The 19,634-nt window shown below is 39.6% G+C and overlaps 1 protein-coding gene across 1 annotated transcript in view; it reads right to left on the bottom strand.

The window, feature by feature from the left end:
- UROC1 (urocanate hydratase 1) overlaps window positions 1-19,634 on the bottom strand; it is a gene marked incomplete at its 5' end in the record, with an annotated part of 29,703 nt that overhangs the window by 7,050 nt on the left and 3,019 nt on the right. The window contains 10 exons of the mRNA XM_009699217.1: window positions 712-793; window positions 3,676-3,775; window positions 5,516-5,614; window positions 6,586-6,656; window positions 11,272-11,393; window positions 12,789-12,861; window positions 13,111-13,208; window positions 14,677-14,856; window positions 15,560-15,622; window positions 16,099-16,187. Coding sequence (XP_009697519.1) covers window positions 712-793; window positions 3,676-3,775; window positions 5,516-5,614; window positions 6,586-6,656; window positions 11,272-11,393; window positions 12,789-12,861; window positions 13,111-13,208; window positions 14,677-14,856; window positions 15,560-15,622; window positions 16,099-16,187 — 977 coding nt within the window. The remainder of the gene's footprint in view (window positions 1-711; window positions 794-3,675; window positions 3,776-5,515; window positions 5,615-6,585; window positions 6,657-11,271; window positions 11,394-12,788; window positions 12,862-13,110; window positions 13,209-14,676; window positions 14,857-15,559; window positions 15,623-16,098; window positions 16,188-19,634) is intronic.

The following is a 19,634-nucleotide window of genomic DNA, read 5'->3' as shown; positions in this document are numbered from 1 at the left end:
CCTACACCTCTGCCAACCCAGAGTAACTGTTTAGTGGCATACGAATGAGATCAGTTTCCGCTATGCATATATGTATTTCTTTAATTCTGCTTCTCGGTTTAGGTGTTTCTTGTAGTTCTGCACCTTATGTGAAGGAGATGTTTAATCCAGCCCTTACTTGGCTGTGGTCTTTTATCCTACCAGGCACAAGGAAGGGGAGAAAGACTGGGGGGTTTGCTGGCACCTGAGCTGTTTTGTATCAATAACCCCTCGTTGCACTTTAGCACGTGAGCATTTATATTGGGGTCCTAAGGTCACAGATTTAAATACAGCTTAAGGGGAAACCTAAACATAATCCATCCACTAACACTCTGGCTATGCATGTGTGAAGACAATTTTGGAAGCAGGATCTGTTCAAAAAAACCACGGCAGACTGTCCCTCTTTGGCAAATTAAGTTCTTCATACTGTGCTGTGGCCAATGTCGAAAACGCTTTTTCTAGACGTATGGGCATTAATTAACAAAGCCTCATACAACACCACACTTTACCTTATAATACATCCTTTCAGCCCTTATTTTCAAACCCATCCTTCTCATGATCATGATATTGCACTACTCCAGTCATACAAACATCTTTTCTGCAATTCCCTTCCTGTCTCTCCTCCCCACATGCATACACAGCAGTGGTAATGGGATTCAGAGTCCAGCTTTAGAAACATAAATAAGTTCTTACCAGCCAACTCCACCACCGTTGTGCAGTGCGACCCAGGTCGCTCCTCTGAACGCATCTCCTACGAAGTTTTGTACCGCCATGTCTAGGAGGAGAGGAAAGGTGTTATGAACCTGACATGCTGCATTCATTTTTTTGTTGTGCTGCTCACTCCTTCCACTGATACCTTGATTATGGCTGTGTGAAGGCAGTATTGGAGGCTGGGTTTACTCACAGCTTCTCTCACATATACGCGCTGAATATCTCATTCTTGGGAGGAACAGGCAAGAGAGATTTTCCTCCCACTCTTTGCCCCTACTCTGAAGGAAGCAAATGCCAGTTTGATAGTGTGGTTTGTGAGGACTCTGGTGTTGTCTGCGTTTGTGATCCAATTCAAGCAGTTGAAGAACCTGCCACTCCTCAGCTGGGAGATAACTCCTCAGGGTGCAAAGAAATACAATCCTCTCCTTTGGGATGCCTCAGTCATGGAAGAACAGGCTTGACACATCCATGTGGAGGGTTTCAAAATGGGGGTGAACATCTGGAAAACTACCCACCTTGCAGTTCTCAGAAGCTTGAAGTATTTTCAGATCATACTGCAGAGTTAATTCAGTCCTGTGCAGAAAGTCAGTCTAAAGCTAAGGAGTTGCATTTTGTGAACAAAGTTGGGATGAAACTGATATTGGCCCCGACTCTGGACATGGGGGAATTTTACCCTGAACATGACCTGCTGAAATCACACAGGAGGTTTCTTTTGTTTTAAAAAAAAATGAAGGAAAATAATTTAGCAGGGAAATATATTTTGACTAATGTCAAATGCATGATATCCACTGAAATGTTTGCTAGATTTTTGTATGTTCACTACAATTTGTGCTAAAGCATCCACCCAGAGAGGTGGAAAGAGGTACACACAGAGGATAACAGGGTAAAATTTACTGAAAATGTTTGTCTAGATTTAATTTGGGACAGGTTTAATAGATCATTTGCTGTGCTTTTAACAGCAAGGGAAGAAAAAAAAAAAAAGAGACAAACAGCAATATCCCCACCAGCCACATTTGCAGACCCACAGTTGTTACGTGTCTGGTGGAAAAAATGAGTTTACTTGGGCACTAATCTATGTTAAACCCTGTCAAAAGCCCCATTATGGCATCTTTTATCTGGCATTATGTCACTTTAATAACCCAATTATCATAATTACAGTGCTGTCAAGAGGGAATGGGAGAGATCAAAATCCCCGTATTCTAAAACATACAGATTTCTTCCTCAGCCACTAGCACAACAAGAGTGGAGGTTGGACAAGGAGCATGGCAAGCAGACTAATGATGTAATAATGTGCTGCTCCTTGGCTTTGATAAAGGTCACTAACTGTGCAAATGTCTGTGCTGAAATACACTTTGCAGAGCAGTGATGACCCATGTTTGCCAAGCATCAGGCTGAGGTACTTACTGTAAAACAAAATGAGACAAGCAAATACTCTGGAAAATTCCTGTGTGCTAGAGAGGAGCCAATTCCACCTGAACCAGCTCAAATGTGGTGTTAAAAAAACAGGAAAGAAGGGAGAGAGAGGAAGACTTAAGATGTTCTTTTATTACCTTCAGAGGCTCATCTGGTAAAATAGAGTTAAGCCTGGTTTCAAAGACCAGTGAAATCAGTGGTCAACAGGCTTTAGAGAAGCCCTTGGAGAAGGCAAATTGTTGACATAAATCACAAAATGGAAAGGAAATTGCATAGCATGATGAGCAATGGGGTTTAAGCAAGCCTTGTTTCTATTGCCCTCTTCTGAGGGCATTGCCTGAGGTTTACTTCTGTTGCTAAGCCCTTTGGTGGAGACATTACTTTGGATTGCTGTTCTCTGTGCAGCTGCACCATTTTCTCACAGCTTGACAGAACCAAACATTATTTGAGGAATCTATCCATTGGCCTATTAGAACTAGCCAACATACTCAAAAACTGTTGAAGTGGGATTGATAGACACAGCTAGAAGCCTCATTTCATCAGGAAATCCAGTTAAGATAGCAGGGAACTTTTCTCCTTAAAATTGAGCCATCATTTGGTTCTATTATGAATTCCCACAATGGAAGTAATTCAATATGCTCAGCTACCTCTATCATAATTTCTCCTTCTACAGCAGCCTGTATCCTCCAATCTCACGCCACTTTGTGATTGTCAGTTCATGACATGCGGAAACACTAGTGGGCTAAAGCTATTATCATAATTTCCAGTTTATGGATGGAAAATTGAGGAAGATTTAGGTTAAAAATTGCTTAGTGCTTCACTCATTTTTTCAGATCTCCAATCTGATATTTCTTGGGTTTATTCCTCTAAAACATCATTTCACAAACTTAAAAGCAGAGTCTGATTAGCTCAGGTCAAGTGTGCAGGATTAAAGGCTCCTTTTGTATAGCAAACCTACCTGACTTGTCCACAGGCACGCTGTAAGTGAGCAACAAGGCTTGGAGTCTAATCCAGAACACCTGACTTCCATTCTTATGCTTTTACTATCAAAGTATGTTCCTTTATGACCAGAGAAGTTCCTTTTAGAAACTTCAGACTGTTTTCTTGAGCCCTCAGGCAATGAATCTTTTTGCTTTAAGCAAAATACTATTATAGACCTGATTTTGATCTTGTGGATCCCAAGTAAGTACAGCTGTAATTCTGCTCAGATCACCTCTTTGAAAGAGTGAGGCACAAAATTAAAATAAAACAGAGGATACAGTCTCTGAGCTAGACTGTTCTCCATTTACATTCAGGTAAATCTGGTGTATCTTCACTGAATTTTCAGCATTGTTCTGGACCTCTCCTATTTAACTAGTTCCACATTCATGTCTGTATCACTATTAAATCCCACAAAGCTGCTCAAGAAATTTTATTAATTGGGATTAAAGAGTTAAACAAAAACATTTTTTAAATGTTGCATAAAAAACAATTTCTGTTTTAAAGCAATTTCCTTGTTTGCCCAGACAGACAAGCCTCCGCTGCTCTGCTGACCTGCACAAAACGCTGATCCATCATAAATGTTTGACGTTTCTCTGTAAGGACTATCGGTCCCACTCACATCATGGTGATCTCGGCTGAGGACTACTGGAGCCTGCAAAAAGCCAAGGACAAGGAAATGGAATCCTTCATGGACTGTCAACGCTACCAAGGATCATCATTCGCTGAATTCACTTCTGTCTTAAGTAATTTCAAATCTCAGCTTTGCCCCCTCTCCTAAACCCCCTGAAACACCTTCTCTGCCTGTTGTTATTTCTTACAAAACAGTTGTTCACATACTGTTCATGAAAGCCACATCCTTTCATAACTAAGAACAAGAGCTTGTTTTTATGCCAATGGTTATCCTCAAAGGAAGGCAGGGAGAAGAGGGGAAGCAGTAAGGTTGTTTCATCTGAGCATGTATTTGCTGAAGTTTCAAAGACATTTCTGCATGCAAAAATCTTCATTCAAGAATAGTTCTTGTTTGCTGTTGAAAATAAAAACTAACAGTAAGAAGTTTTACACTTTTTCATTCTTTTGGAAGACTTCAAGACTGAAAATAAGTTAGCAATGAAAATCAGTGATTTCACACAGCTCAAACAAGTCCATTCTTGATCTGGAATTTAACTGACAGTATGAATCTAGATCAGCTTGCAGGTCTTCATTATGGTTTGCCATGCCCAGAGTTTATAAGAATAATTCACTCTTGGCCTGCTCTGGAGTTAGCTGGCTCTCTTTTAAAGCTGGTGGTGAATTAGAAAATCATTGAAAATAGACATGAGCACCAAGCCCGCAAGAGAAGAAACGGAGATTTGCAGAAACGAAAAAAGGACACAACAAAATCCAGAGGGCCTGGGAGTCTGACCTTGTCAGTCATAGCTCCAAGGGAGTGCTCTGTCTGGTCAGGTTTATTTTTTGAGACTAGCTTGCAGTGACGTTAATTTTGAATCCTGAGAAGGTCAACAGCATTTGAAATATTTTAACAAACATTTTCTGAGTAACAAAAACCAGACCTTTCCTAGCTGGAATCCATTCTAAGTTTTACTTGAGTTTGTGCCTTTAAAAAGGGTAATTGTAATTCAGTTATAAAAGAGATGAAGATGAATGAGTGACAATACCTTCGTCTGATGCTGCCGTACACACAGCAAGTAATGGGTATAATTAGTGAGTGGAGGTACCCTCAGCATTTTGGTCCCCCTCCGGATGTCACATTGTACATCTACCTACAATACTGATGAAGAACTTAGAAAATCCCTATACTATCTTGCCCATAGTGTGTACTTTTACCAGCACCAGATATGGTCAGTGGGATTTTACCCAGACAAGATACGACTTGTTATGCACTAGAGTGACAGCATCAAGCCTAACAATTTTCTTCATTCACATATGCAATGCAAATGAAAATTGACTGCAGAGCTGGCTGTAGCCATAACACGGCTGAAAGTGAGGGATAGAGGCTAAGAAGCACTGGGGAGTGGCACAGTCTCTTGTTACTTTTAATGTTTGGGGCAGTGCTAAGGAGTTACAGTCCCTGCCTTGTGTTTTCAGCAAATCACGGCACACTATGCTGTGCTTGTAGATGCCCAAATAGAAAATAAGGCAGATTCCCAACATGAAATAAAAGGCAGCATATTTCAGAGAGTTGCTAAACCTGTGTCTCATCTATTACATAGCACAATACTGGTGACAGGCAGAGAGGAGGACTGAGCTCTAATACATGCTAACAGAATACTGGTCCCATGTAAACAGCAGGCACTTCTGCTCTTACTGGTTGAAGCTTTCTTCTCTCCCACCTGCCACCTCAGTCTCAGATATTAAACAATTACCAGACCATATCAAGACAAAAAAGACAAACCTTAATTCTTCCTTCGGAAATCGCTCGATTAATAGCCACGGCTATAGACACACGACCCCTCTGATCAGAATATAAGATTCTAGCTTGAGAGCCAACAACCTGGAAAACAAAAATGCCAGAGTGATAAGGTTCTCTGTGCAGCTGGCTTATCTTCAAGTCCCAGATAAATAGAGTCACAGGAGTGACCCCTTCCCTTCTGTAGAAGAAAGTACAGATTATTTCTTTCTCAAAATCCAGCTTCCAGGAAAAAAAAAAATAAATTAAAATCCCTGTTTGAACTGAATTTTATCTCCACTCACACAATCAATGAGATGTATTTCTGTATTCAGCTGCTACTGTCCAATAAATCTCACTTTTTAAAATCAACCTGATAGCTAGGCTATAATCACGCTATCAACAAATCCCTTATCAACAGCTGAGAAGCAGAGGTTTGGAACTGGCGATGGTGGGCTGGAAGGGAAGAGAAATATGGGGACAAAGAATGGCAAAGAACATCTGTCCTGCACAGCTATGCTCCTCTCCAGCTTTTACCCCACAGACCAATCTGGCTTCCAGATAAGGAGAGCACATATGAGCCCTACAGTGTTACCGGTTAGCATCACAGTGAGATCCTGCCCTAAAAGAAAAAACAAGGATGCTTCACTGGCATCCTGCTTCCCACAGTGCAAAAGGATAGCAGTTCTTTGGCCTCATCACCTGTTTTGGAAAGGACACTGGGAACTGCAGGCATGAAAAGGTTGGACCAAAGCAATGCCAAGAGGGACATTTTGAATAGCACTCTGAAAGAAAGGTAGTTACAAGGCATAGGTGTGAAGCATTGGCCTGTTTCACTCCAGATATAAGACTAAATATTGCTGGATTATTTGCACATTTCCAGATGAGGAAGTGAAGGGAAAGAACTGCTCCAGTTTACCCTAAAACTGTGCTGTGGAGAGAGGTTTAAGTTAGCAGCCCTGGGAGTTACAGCCAGTGTTTTCATTCATGCCCGTTCCTGCTTTTCCCTCCAGCATTCAAAAACTGCATTGTGGACCAGGAGTGGTCACATGTGCCGAAGGAGGTTGTGCGCTTACCAAACTGTGCCTGCCAGCTTCCCGAATCCAGCGGATGTTGTCATGGTACTGCTGCTTCACAGATGTGCTCACTTGCAAGAAAAGGCAAGAAAGAAAAGAGGTTTATGAAAATGAATGCAATATGCTCTAAATTTAATTTAATTCATCTGACAGCACTAGGAAATCAAATTCTACTCTCAGATACAGGCACGCATATAGGAAATGCTATATAGAATCCTCTCTGCAGCTGATGCAGTAACCGGTACCATATATTTAGAGGAAGGTATGAGCTGTCACTCAGGAGACAGCTGGAATAACTCCCATTCAGATCTTTAGCAAACTGAATTAAACCTTGAAATACGGGTTACATGTATTCTTCGCTTTTGGACACCTGGCTTGCGGCCTACAAAATGCTAATCCCTTTCCGAGCCTTTGCTAAATAAGTAGCTTTAGCAAAATCCATGACATTGGGTACTACAGTCCAGTCTTGCATCAGGTAGTAAATAACTCCTTTGAGTCAGCCAGCAGAAATTCTTAGAAACAGCTGGCAACACATACTTGAGGATATCTTACACCAATGCTGGGATATAGATTTATAGCAGAGCAGTTGCTGTGTACTAAATGGCCCATGTGAATGATTTTAACCCAAGATAAAACTGAAGTCTCTTACCCTACAAACTGAGGTATGTTGCCTCGCATTACTGTGGAGCACAAACTGCACAGAAAAACTTGTTATGGAGTAGCTATTTTATGTGTAAATCCACCTTACAACTTGTTTAGATATATATGTTGTTATCTAAGAAGATAATTATATATAATGGTTTTATATTCCCAAGCTTCTCCTCTCATTTATATCTGTGCCATCCTGTCTCAATCAGCCAAACCAAAGAGGAGTAAGAATAAAGGTATTTGAAGTGAAAGACAGTGAAATATGGCACATATCACTCAGATACATGGTGACCTCAGTACAATCAGCTGCCTCCAAAGGCATGGCACCATCTGTAGCAAGTGAGTAACAAAGGGGAGAGGGGATATGGAATGGGACAGAAGCATTGTCTTACTGTCTTCATTTTGGGGGCTTCTACAGTTACGCCTTTCCATGCAGGCTGAGTGTGAGCTCAGGGGAGGCTACAATGGCTGAAGAAGTTACTGCCTGTGGGCTCTTTCTCTATGAGCTAAGCTACGTCACCTTACCTTGTCCTGAGAGACATGGTCAGCTACCAGGGCTCAGCTGGCATGTGGTAACATGCTAAGCCACAGTGACTTGCTCATGCATTGGAGCGTCAAGTTATAATCATTTCTGCAGATGCCAACATAGCATGTTCCCCATCACTTTCCAGCTCTCACTCATTTTCAAGTCAAATTATAATGTACATAAAACTTGTGTTTGAAAGTCAGTCAAACTGGAGAAACTGCACACTGCTATCTTGAAATTGTCCTTGGTAACTGAGAAGAGTGTTTAGACTATTGTCTTTCCACTCGGCAGTATGTCAGCAGATACACTGACAGATAAAACTAGAAAAAAGAAAGAGGAAAAGGCAAGATACTCATATTTAATCCGGGTTAAACACATTGTTAAAGGGAAATGTAAAATATGCTCATTCCTGCAGAGGCAGGTCTTCCATACAGAGAGCTTTAATGATCCTAAAAAGACCTGTCAGTGCTTTAGGGCTTGGCATCAAGTCATAGCTTCTAAACTCTGCAATGAGGATTAACATGTCAGCTCTTAGCTCTGCAGGGAGTGAAAGATGAAACATCTGCTAGTGCTGTCCTAGTAGAATTGTGCTGCGATTCATAAGCTATAAGGAAGCATCTTCTAGAGGGTAATGGGTAGTATTCACTTAGGTTATTATAGATACTTAATGACAGCTTAAAGGAGTTACTCTAGAAAACCAAATAGAGAATGAGTTCCTTCCTATCACTTTTATAGGCTATCTCAGAGAGTACTTACCATATTTCATACTTCACAGTGCACAGATTTACAGAAAAATATTTTACTGTCTGTTAATTCTATAGAACATATCCAGAAGAGAAGCCAGATGAGAATACTGGCTACAAGGATATCTCAACACAGCACATCTGTCCCTCCCAGCGAGCTCCAATAAACAGTCATATTCTCAGTCCTAAACTGGATTTCATCAGTTATCCCTGGGGAAGTGAGGAATCTCCCTTTTATTTAGTCTTACTTCCACAATTGAAAAAAATCTTCCAGTTCTTTCTAGAAAAGACCTTAACTTTAGAGTAGCTCCATGTGTCTCATCTGCTAAACTGCTGCCTCCACCTCCCCACCCAAACAGGAATAAGCTTTGAAGTCAAGCAAGCTACTGTATTGCTTCTGGTATTTCGTAGGTCCTTGTACTTATTTAGGGTTTAAAAGATACTAGAAAGCATTGTGTACTCAGAGGAATAGTCCTCATCAACATAGACACTGGCTCCCTTTGCTCTTGGGAGATTTGTACTGTTGTTATGCATCAGCTCAGCCTTTAAACTACCACAGAGATCATAAATCCAAGTTACACTCCAATCATCAGTGCTGCATCTCTCCTGCAAAGACCAACTTAAAAGCTCAGGTACCTTAGGAGTGGAAGCAGATAATAAAACTTCACTGGACTTTTTCCACAGTTTGTGAGGTTTAAGTGCAAAAATTCATCTCCACAAAAGGAGAAGAATGGTTAACATTGGACTCAAGGCCAGGTCAAAAGTTTAGAATTGGAATGCAACAGACTTCAGCTCTGCAGAGCTTTCACTCAGCCTTCTTAACAGATTCTTTTATAAAATTCAAAGGTAGGTTCAGATTTTAGATGTATGCGTGTGTGAGGATATCCAGACTCTGGAATTTGGTCCAAGCCCAGGTCCCATAGGAAGCGGACAGCAAGTGGAATACTCAAGAATGTGAATCCATGAATGGCTGTTTATTTTCTGGCCAAATTCTGTTTTCAGTTCTCTTTGAAATACTATTCTCATTGTCCTGCCAAATTCAACAGCAAATCCAATAATATCCTTACCCTTAAGCCTGTTTTCACCTGTTGGGATTTTTTAAATGTCATTTTTCATTTAAATTAAGAATATACATGCAAGAGTTCAATGTTTTTTGTCTGTGGAAGAGATTTCTCTCCTAAGCTTTACATTACCAGCTATATAAATACCCACATATTGTTGTACACATAGTAACTAATTCATTTCCTAGTCTTGCAATGCAAACCATCCAAAAGTCATGCATCAGTTCAATCTTGAGTGAAGATTACTGGAGACTGCAGTATATGGCAGAAAAATTAATGCAAATTTTTGAAAATAGATCCAGCACTACAGTATTGGATTTCATCTTCCTTCCAATTAACCCGAGGGACTAGGTTTAAAAACATGAAAGTTTCAATAACCATAGAACAGGGTAGGCACTTCTGGATCATTGCACTAAAACCACCTCATGCTCCAGTGCTATTTCTTGATGATTACTCTTAAGGAAAGTTTAGGAAAATAGACAGAACTAAGGACCTTGCAGAGGCAGACTCACTCTATCAATAATTCACCTCTTGAGAGGAAGAGGAAGCTGGACACCAGCCTTACATTACAGGAAGACAACAGTAGTTTTGTTGCAAATGAGAGACATATCTGAATATGGTATATCCTCTCCAGAAATACCACTCTAGATCCTTGTAGTGCTAACTGTTCCAGAACAAATAGGAGAGCATCCAAAATTTTCACACTTCTATTCATATTTCAATGATGTCTTTCATGAAAGCCACCACAAATATTTCAATATTATGCTCTTCTCCCCATAAAATATGCTTTGGATTTGTGATCCATTTCCTTCTGATCCCTTCCTTGATTTTGAGAAGCACAAAGCTCCACTCTCTAGAAACAAAAGAGCTGAGGACTTCAGTACTAGGGGACAATGACACTTAAGTCTTTGAACCTGCTGTCCAGTTACTGTAAAAGTAGACAAAGAAAGGGGAAGGAGTAGGGCCTTCCACTGCAACCTGGGAGGTTAGGATTCCTGTTTGCTGACACAAAATTAGCTTTGTCTCGGTTTCCATTATTAAGCGGGGGATAACAGTAATAGCCCACTTTCAGGGATATGAAAGAGTGAAAGACAGTGTAATTCCTAGATACTACAGTAGCACACAGAGCCGTGAAGATATTGCAGATTGGTTCCACAAGTGAGTAGAAACAGCTGTCACTTTATTAAAAAATGACAAAAAAGAAAGACCTCAAAATTGTAATCACAAATAAATGACACTGGATGGAGCACCACACCCATGAAACCTGGGTTTCCTGCCACTGATCTGCTTGCTAGCCTCTTAAAAACCTCCCTAGATTCCCTTGCCTCGTTCACCTGTGAGACAGCCGTAAAGCAATTTGACTCCTTAAAAAAACTCTTGGAGACCTGCTCATGAAAGATAGCTTGCCTTAAGGTTTCAAGGTGACAAAGTACAGGAAAATCTGTAACAAATGAAAAGAAAGGTTCTTCACCCAAGTTGCATCAATAGCTTTGGGATCGATAACCTCTCTACATGGTGTTTTTATATTTTACCTACTGTTACAGTCCTTGTAGGACTCTGGACACAGCAAGATTTCCTGCTCACATGCAACAGGCAAGAGACGGCTTTCATTTCTCTCCTAAGCTTTACATTACCAGTTTCACAACACTCAGTTTTCTTTTCTCACCAACAGCACCCCCAGTGGTGGGGGCATGGGATGGTGTCTTACCTCCCTGACATATAGAGTCTTCCAGCACAGACATGGCAATTGAGTCAGTGGTAGCAAGATCCTGTGGGTCACCTGAGGTACAAACCCAGCGGAATGGCCCAAATCCCAGAGAAAAAATGTCCCTGGGAAGAGAACATGTTTCATTAAGAGATAGTTGAAATTCTTTCCTTATTTATCCTGGCTGTTAGCAGTGCTTTTCTTTCATTAGCTGGAGACGGAAGAATTTGAAACATTTTCAATGAACTAAGCTAAACAGAAGCATCAAGGACCATTAATTGAGAAATTAATCAGTACTGTTGCACGTAGCCATTGACTGGTGTATAAAAATACAGTCAGGCCTGAATTTTGACAGGAATGTTGGGCAGTTCAAACAAGTGCATCATCAGATGAATTGCAATTTTTCATTTGTTTCATCAAATATACTCTCCCTCCTGCCTGGTCTTTTCATCCTTAACCCAGGCTAACTCTGACTGCATCTACACTATCAGACAAGTGTAGGTTCTGAAAAAATGCCTGAGTCCAGACTCATTTGCTGTTCACATTGTTTACACATAACAGTAAGACACACTTCAGTTGAGTTCCAGAACAAGAGATCTAATCTGGTTGGTGCCTTACTTGTATGTTCAAGCTCTTATTCACATGGTATAGCAAGTTAATCATAAGTCAGAGGCAAAGGGTCTTATAAACGCAGTCCCTCAACAGATCTGCTGAGCTCAGCTTTTTCTACAAGCATTATGCACAGCTTGGGTAAGAGCTATAGCTGGTGATACAGGCAGAACAGTGTCCTATTTCAGACATGCTTTTAACTTCAGTGTAAACATAGGCTTTGATGATTTGGAATTGAACTCTACAGCTCTCAAGAGACAAGCTCTTAATTTTTAGCACCTAGAAGGGAAGTTGCATATTGTTACATTTTGAGGCTGTGACTTGGATATTCTTTTGAGTAGAACTGCTTAAGGAAAATTGATGCAACAAAAGAGAAAATGCAGCTATTCATGTAAAGGAGTGAAGAGTTTTGATGTGGCAATGTTATAGCTTACTGTTCACACATCTGGTGTCTGCTTTCATAAAACCTTTTAATTCTAAAAAGGATAAAGCGTTATACCAAACTATCAAGACATGCCATGCCTTTCTGGACAAAATATTAGCAAAACCTCTGCTTTCAGAGTTTACTTTTGTTAATCAAAAGTACATACATACAACATGTCCCTCCAGGTCTAGCTATCCTTTTCCTTGGTACCTAGGAAAATGCAAGGAGTAACTCTAAAGATGCCAAGAGAAAATCTAGGCATGATGCTTACAGCCAACAGGACATCTTCCTAAACCACAGAGTGGAGAAAACACTAACTCTGGCATCACACCCGTGAGATCAGTTTTCCTACTGCTGTTGACTCCTTTTCATCATTTATAGTACACTGCAAGATTTGCACTAAGTGGAATCTCTGTAGTACTCTCCCCCGAAACAGAGGGAGTCACAAGGCCCTTGAGTGCTTTATTCTAAACTCTTCCCAACATACCCCATGATGTGCTGAACGTAGGAAGGATATCGAAATTCTGTTTTATTGGCTCCTCTTTTCTCAACATCAGCACCTACAAAATAATTTTAATAGTCAGTGACTTGAAGAAACACTATAAAATGTAAAACCAGACTGCACCTGGGTTCCCAGGAAAGCTCTACCTCAGCCACAGAGAAGGTCAGGGGTCTCAGAGAGCAAGAGAAAGAGAGACTAAAGAGTTAGGATAACACAGTGGCCAACCTATCCTACCAAAATATACAGCTGGGAAGATGCATGCAGGATTGTCCTTGTTTCCACCTACACAACTTCAGGATCTACTCACCAGCCCTTTGAGCTTCCAAGAGAAAAGCATTGCCATAATCCCAAAAAAACATGCCCTTATCAGCTAGTCTGTTAATAGCAGCCACATGTCTCTTCAGACTGAAATATAGAAGGAAACAGTTATTCTTGAGATTGATAAAATATCAAAAAGAGTAATATCATGAACTCACTAAAGGCATGGGAGTAGGGGGAGACCGATGGAACTGAAAGACTCCAGAGAAATTCAGGCATAAACCCATAAGATATCAATTGAGATGCTTTCAGTCTCTGTAGCATCTGTTATCCCCAAATCTTGAAGTGATTTACAGTCATTGAGGGAACTTCATTAATTAGCAGAGAGGCGTCACATCTTTCAGCAAAGAAATGCAGCCAGCTCTGAGGATGGAAGGTAATAACAAAAAACAGCCTACACAAAACTGCAAAACAGTTTAAGAAGTTCACAGAGAAAATAAGCAGAAACAGAAAAACTGGAAATGGCTAAACATCACTGTTCTGGCCTCTCCCTTGACCAAAGCAGCCCAATTTTCCCTTTGTTTCCAATAGTGGACCATACCCCAGGACTGCTTTCTGTGGTACTATTTCCACTTAATCGTATCTAGTTCTACTCTGCATAATTGCACATGGAGTTGTACATGCATAGCTGTAACCTCTTGGGACTCTAGAGAGGTAAATCAATGCCTAACAAATGAAATTGGATCTTTTTAGGTCATACCTAGCTTGTTAGAAATGAGTCCCTCCCAGAAATTTACCTTCCTGTTACCTTTGTCTTAGAGTAGTATGATACAGAATAGGGAAACTGGAAAGGTCCTTGAAGGTCCCTCATCCAAGATCAAATAGATTATACACCCATATTCCACCTTCTACTGGAAAAAAGTCTCTTTGGAATGTTCAAGGTGAACAAAACCAGAGCAGGAGCCATAAAGTCCCGAAAGTACCAGTTGAGAACAGTACAGCTTGCTGTCTCTGTTCTACAGTTCTTCATTTATATATAAATTATGCCAAATTGCTCCCTTTATAATGTCCAATTCCAATTTCACTTGCAAGCTTGTGAATCAGGAGTAGCTCCCCGAAATCAAGATGCTAAACAGAACTTAGTTACAGTTGTAGCAAGTTGGGAGGAGTGACTGGGGGAGATTGTTCTCTCCTCATATCCTTCCCTAAAAAAGCATTACTGGCCACAGCTGGAAGCTTACTCGTTGGGTTTTTATGCTATATGCAAGGAACCTAAACCAACTGGTAGACTACATGGAATTGTACTTATTGTCCCAGACTTTTAAAACCTAATGCAATTTAGGAATTTATAGAAGTGAGATAAATCATTAGTGTTCAGACCTCTGATCTTATACACTAGAGACTACTTCAAAAATGGTGGGTAAGTGATGTCTGCCAGATTCTGAGCGATTGCTGTATAAGTACAGAGTTGGGAGTTATTAGTGCTGTAGCTCTACCCTAGATTTCTACTAAAATATCAAAGAACAGAAACTTCTTGCTCAAAAAACAAAGACCTTATCACTTGCAGAGCAACTAAACTTAAAGGTTAAAAAACACGTATCACCAACATATTTACCTCTCTTGTACCAGGGTCCGGAACTTCCCCGGATTGGTGGAAAGGAGCTGCTTTGCTTCCTCAAAGCCAAGCTGTACCGGATAGTACCCCCCACTGAACGGGTTATGACACGAAGTTTGGTCAGATCCCAGATCAACTAGCAGCTCTCCTGTTGTGTCCAACTCGTATACTAGCCTCTCCCTGAGGAAGGCAATGAATGGAGTGTTTGAACAGAAGCTATCATTTCACATTCTAGCTCCTCTTTCAAGGTGAACTTCTTCCATCCCACGGGGTTGTTTATAAAGGTATGCCCTTGGCAGGCTAAGTCTTTGTTTTAGCAGTCAGGAGGGGGGAAGTGACATTGATGAAGATTTAGGTGCAAATTTTATACTGCACATTTTTTTTTGATAGATGAGTCAGACACCAGTATGACATATCAGTCTTACTGGTCAGTCTCAACCCTTGGTATATGATGTGACAGCAAGATTTACCACTGGATAAAGCCTCAAGAGTGCCAGAATTTCTATCAATCATCTGATTAGTTTTATTCAATCAATACCTCAATACTGCTATTCTTTGCTGAAGTCAAAGACATTTTCTTGCTATCCAATTAGTGAAAGGTTAGAAGGAAATGGATAAATTCTTTCTTCATCCAAGAAACAATCTTAGGGATTTCTTTCCTTAAGAAATTCGTTGTTCTGTAAGGAGAGGAGGAGGTGCATGCGAAGCAACTGGGAACTGGAACACAAGGATGAAGACCCCTCTTTTGACAATACAGTTTTTCATGAGCATCTAGAGTAATGAACTCAGCACTAGGTTTAATGCCTTCTCTCTTCCAAGTTTGGGAACTAATTCCAGCTTGACTAACAAGCAAGAGCATTAATTATGCTTATATACTACTTACCACAGATCTACCACATTCCCATGGTAACCCAAACTAAGGGCAATTTTATTCTTTCTTGCATCTCTAGAATAGATTAAAAAGATTGGTTGAAGAAAGCACACCTCATGTAATTCCATCTTGCGATGTACAAATCACATACAGAATCAAACCCAGAAAAAAGTCTATATATGGTTTCCGTACTCATCTAGGCAACAGATCTTTCAACCTTTATGTAATTGTTATCACTGATTCCAGAAAGCTTGAGTGATGCTTCAAATGTAACATTATTTGTAATTGCACTATACATATTCATGAATGAAGACACATTTAACATATATAAATAATATGAAGCAGTGGTAGTGGCTTGTAGTAAGCATTGATAATCACTAATAATGACTGCTGCTGTTTGGAGGGATTGATTGACATTCAAAAGCAGACCTGGAATAAAAGGTGTCCCTCACCCCCTTCTACATGCATACTAAAATGGCACAATGCAGAAAGATGTAAAGTGAGGATTAGGAAACAGAGATAAACTCACTGAATTATGTTACAAGTCATACCTAAGGCGAGCAATGCAATGGTCCAGGTTGTTAGAGATTTCCATCAGCCATCCCTGCTTGTGACGTTTCAAAAGTGCCGCTTCATCAACCTAAGAAAAACAGCAGAGATCTTAAACTCCTGTTTCCCCTATCCAGTCACTTTTACCTTTAGTTTTTCAATTAGCCTGCAAGAAAGAGTAATAAATAGTAACAAAGGGAATAGCCCTCCCTTGGCCTTCAGAATATGAAGTGATTGTTCAAATACTTATTTTTCATGTCTGTGTTTTGGTTTTTGGTTTTTTTTTTAACACTTTCTCTTCTCTTTTAACACCAGGCTTGAAGCAAGAAAAAAAAAAAAGACTTTTTGACACATCACTTCCCAAAATATTTTACAAACCAAAAATTATCATTAAAATTGTACGAGGTAATATTTTTCTGACAATTTTAATTATTTTTATTGTTTCTTTTCATGATTATATTGGAAAAAAAGGAAGCCAAAATGTTTCCAATTTGTTTTTCAAATCTGGCTATTTTCTGTGAAAATAAAATTTCTATTTAATTAAGGAAATATTTTCTTTGATCAGCTCAGAGATAGACATTTCTGCCAGATTGCCCAGGATGAAGCAATGGTTTGCTGAATAAAATTGACCCTCATTTTTGTTCTTCAACTGCTGGTTGAAAATCTCAACCAAATATGGAAAAGAAAAGAGGAAAGCATTTTCTTGTCCCGGTTGGCTAATGCCTCTGAAAAATGGAATGGATCAAAACAAAACTATGTTTTTAATTCCCTCTTGTTTGAACTTTGAAGCTCCAAACAAGCTCAATCCCAAATCTGTACTCTCTTCTGGGCTCAGCTTCTGTGTGTGTCAGCGTGTATATACATAAGAGACAGCTGGATAAAAATATAAGTGGCTAGACAAACTGTGCAGGTGTTGGCACAGATTCCATATTAATAGTTCAGTGTAAAAACTTGCACACCATTAATACTTTTATAATGACCTATCAGTGGCATAAAGCAAGTGGCAAAATTAATTCAAGCCAATTTCCTGTGGTAACAACGGATTTAAACACCCACAGTGGTGTGCGTGCATAAGAACACATAACCTGAGTATCTCCTGGTATTTCATTAAAGCATTTTTACTTCTCTATAATCCACTCCCATAATTTTCATTCTATTATTTCTCATTACCAAAGTATTTATATGTAAATTAAATAATTTCTGTATTCAGGAGTTTCTTGAACACCAGGAAACCTTTTCTTTCCCAATTATTCTTAGCATGAGAAACCTTCCATCATTTCCCACATCAGCAATAAAGACTATCCTTCCAAAAGCCCAGATTATGATAATATCAGTGTCACTGCCAATGGAATTATTCAATAAAGTGAGGTGCCATGGGGGACAGCTTCTTTGGGAGTTATTTAAATCATCACAGGAGGAAATATATTACATGGTCTGTATGAATTACAGGAATTGGGTTCGTTTAAATCTCAGTATAACACAGATCAGACCTATTTAAATCTGTTACACATCCTACGTATTTTACTTCAGCCCTCTCTGGCAGTCTTAGTCTTTCACAGACTTGCTAGCATACTCAAGAAAACTACCTTTCTTTGAACCACACTTTCAGAAATATGCTCATTTTTTGATCAGCATTTCAGTAATTTAAAAAATTGCACAAACGTGACGAGCTAACATCATCTCCAATGTAACACTAGAGAGCTTAGTGCAGCTCCTCTCCTAAAGGAGATAGCTTGGCCCTTTGCACAATTATTTCATAAAATTACAATCTGCTTCATGTCAAACAGAAGAGGTAAAAGACTTGCACCATTAATCCTTTCTGTCTGAGCTTCAGAAGTCCTGGCTGACAAAATGACATCTCTTGCACAATTCACCAATGTCATTTGCATAAATAGTTCCTTAAATAAATAATATGTACGTATATATAGCTATCCACATGTGCTCCTGAGACTCATTTCCGACAAGGATCATCTCACAGGAGATAAAAACCAGGCGAGATTCAGTCTCCTGAACAAAATCATCTGCAGGCATAGAGATGAAAAGGACAAAGGACTGCTGTGAATAGCATTCACTGGAATCTTTCCTTTGTGTTCTAGCATTTGAAAGATCACAATGACAGAGTAAAAGTCTAAATAAAGATGATGTCTTCAATAATAATTTATTCAATAATAAATTGAATAAATTTATTTCATCTGCAGGGAGTGCCTGATGAAATCTCAAATACATGCAAAACTCATGAGTTAACAAAACCAATTTTGCACCATCATTGTAAAACAGATGAAACCCTAACCTTCCATGAATAAGACCTGAGCTAGCCAGAGTAGGTCAGATTTACTGTTCACCATGTGGGCAGTCTGTTTTGAAGTTTAACTATAATTACCATTGGTCATATTGCAATATTCTTCTCCTTTTCATTGCAGCAAGTGACGTGGCCACAGCAGAGGTCTGGCAGCTAATTCTCTCTATAAATGACTTTGGCTGAGAAGGCTAAACTCCCACTCCAGTCAGCTCTGACTGGAGTTTAGTTCTCAAAAATCTCTCTTCCTCTGGAGCAGTAACAAGAGCTCATCACCTGCCAATAGTCAAAAGAGCTCAATGCATTTTGGTCAGTCCTATATCTGCTCCACCAAGAACGTTTCCCCAGTGTATTGAATTCAAAGGTAGTCATGAGGAAAGAAATGCATGGAAATGTTTATTGTTTCTCAATAGTCAATATCATTAAAGATACTCGCTACCATTTTCACAGAATTGCAGAGCAACGTTTCCTGTTAAAAATTGTTGCAGTGTTTCTGTAGTCGATCCTTCCATCTGATTTGTTAGAACAGAGCCCTACGATAATCATAATAGCTGAAAAATGCAGGTATTAGAAGAACCTAATGTTACTTTTTTATATGAAAATGTATTTCATTCAAAACTTACAGGCATATATACTTACCAAAATTATGATGTTGGTGTTCTGCATTACATATGATACTTAAGGATATCTGTGGATCCAGTGGATCCTATCATACACTATTCCAATTGCTTGGACATCAGCAGTCTTTGAATCACAGATCATTATTAGATTCTCTTTGTTTATGGGAGGAAATAGCTGGGCTATTTTAACATATTTGGAACAGAGGAACATTACATCAGGAAGAAAGACTCGCTACAAGAATATATGCTGAGGGTGAGCTTCAGGGAACAGACAAAATGGTACTACAGAACTTCTCCTCCATCAGCATTCTCCCTTAGCAGAACTTGGTTTCGTTGTCTACAAACTGGGATTCTCATAAGTGCTTGTAATTAGCCTCACCATCTTCATACTGAAGCCAACTTTAAAATTCCCAGTTTTACAAAATCCCATTGACTTCAAAGAATCACAATATCAAACAACTTCATTAGTCCCAACCTTGATGAGTGAATTATACCAACATTTTTAACAAGTACTTTCCATTGCACCCGATAAGGATGCCAGAGGCATTAATCATAATGTGACTAACACCTTTTTAACATAGACTTTTTTGGCATAAGAGAGTGCAGTTTCCATGGGAATTGC

The sequence above is a fragment of the Cariama cristata genome, unplaced genomic scaffold, assembly GCF_000690535.1.
Source record: "Cariama cristata isolate BGI_N322 unplaced genomic scaffold, ASM69053v1 scaffold36210, whole genome shotgun sequence".
NCBI lineage: Eukaryota > Metazoa > Chordata > Aves > Cariamiformes > Cariamidae > Cariama > Cariama cristata.
Note: the sequence above shows the minus strand (reverse complement) of the source record. Positions and strands in the feature narration are given on the sequence as shown.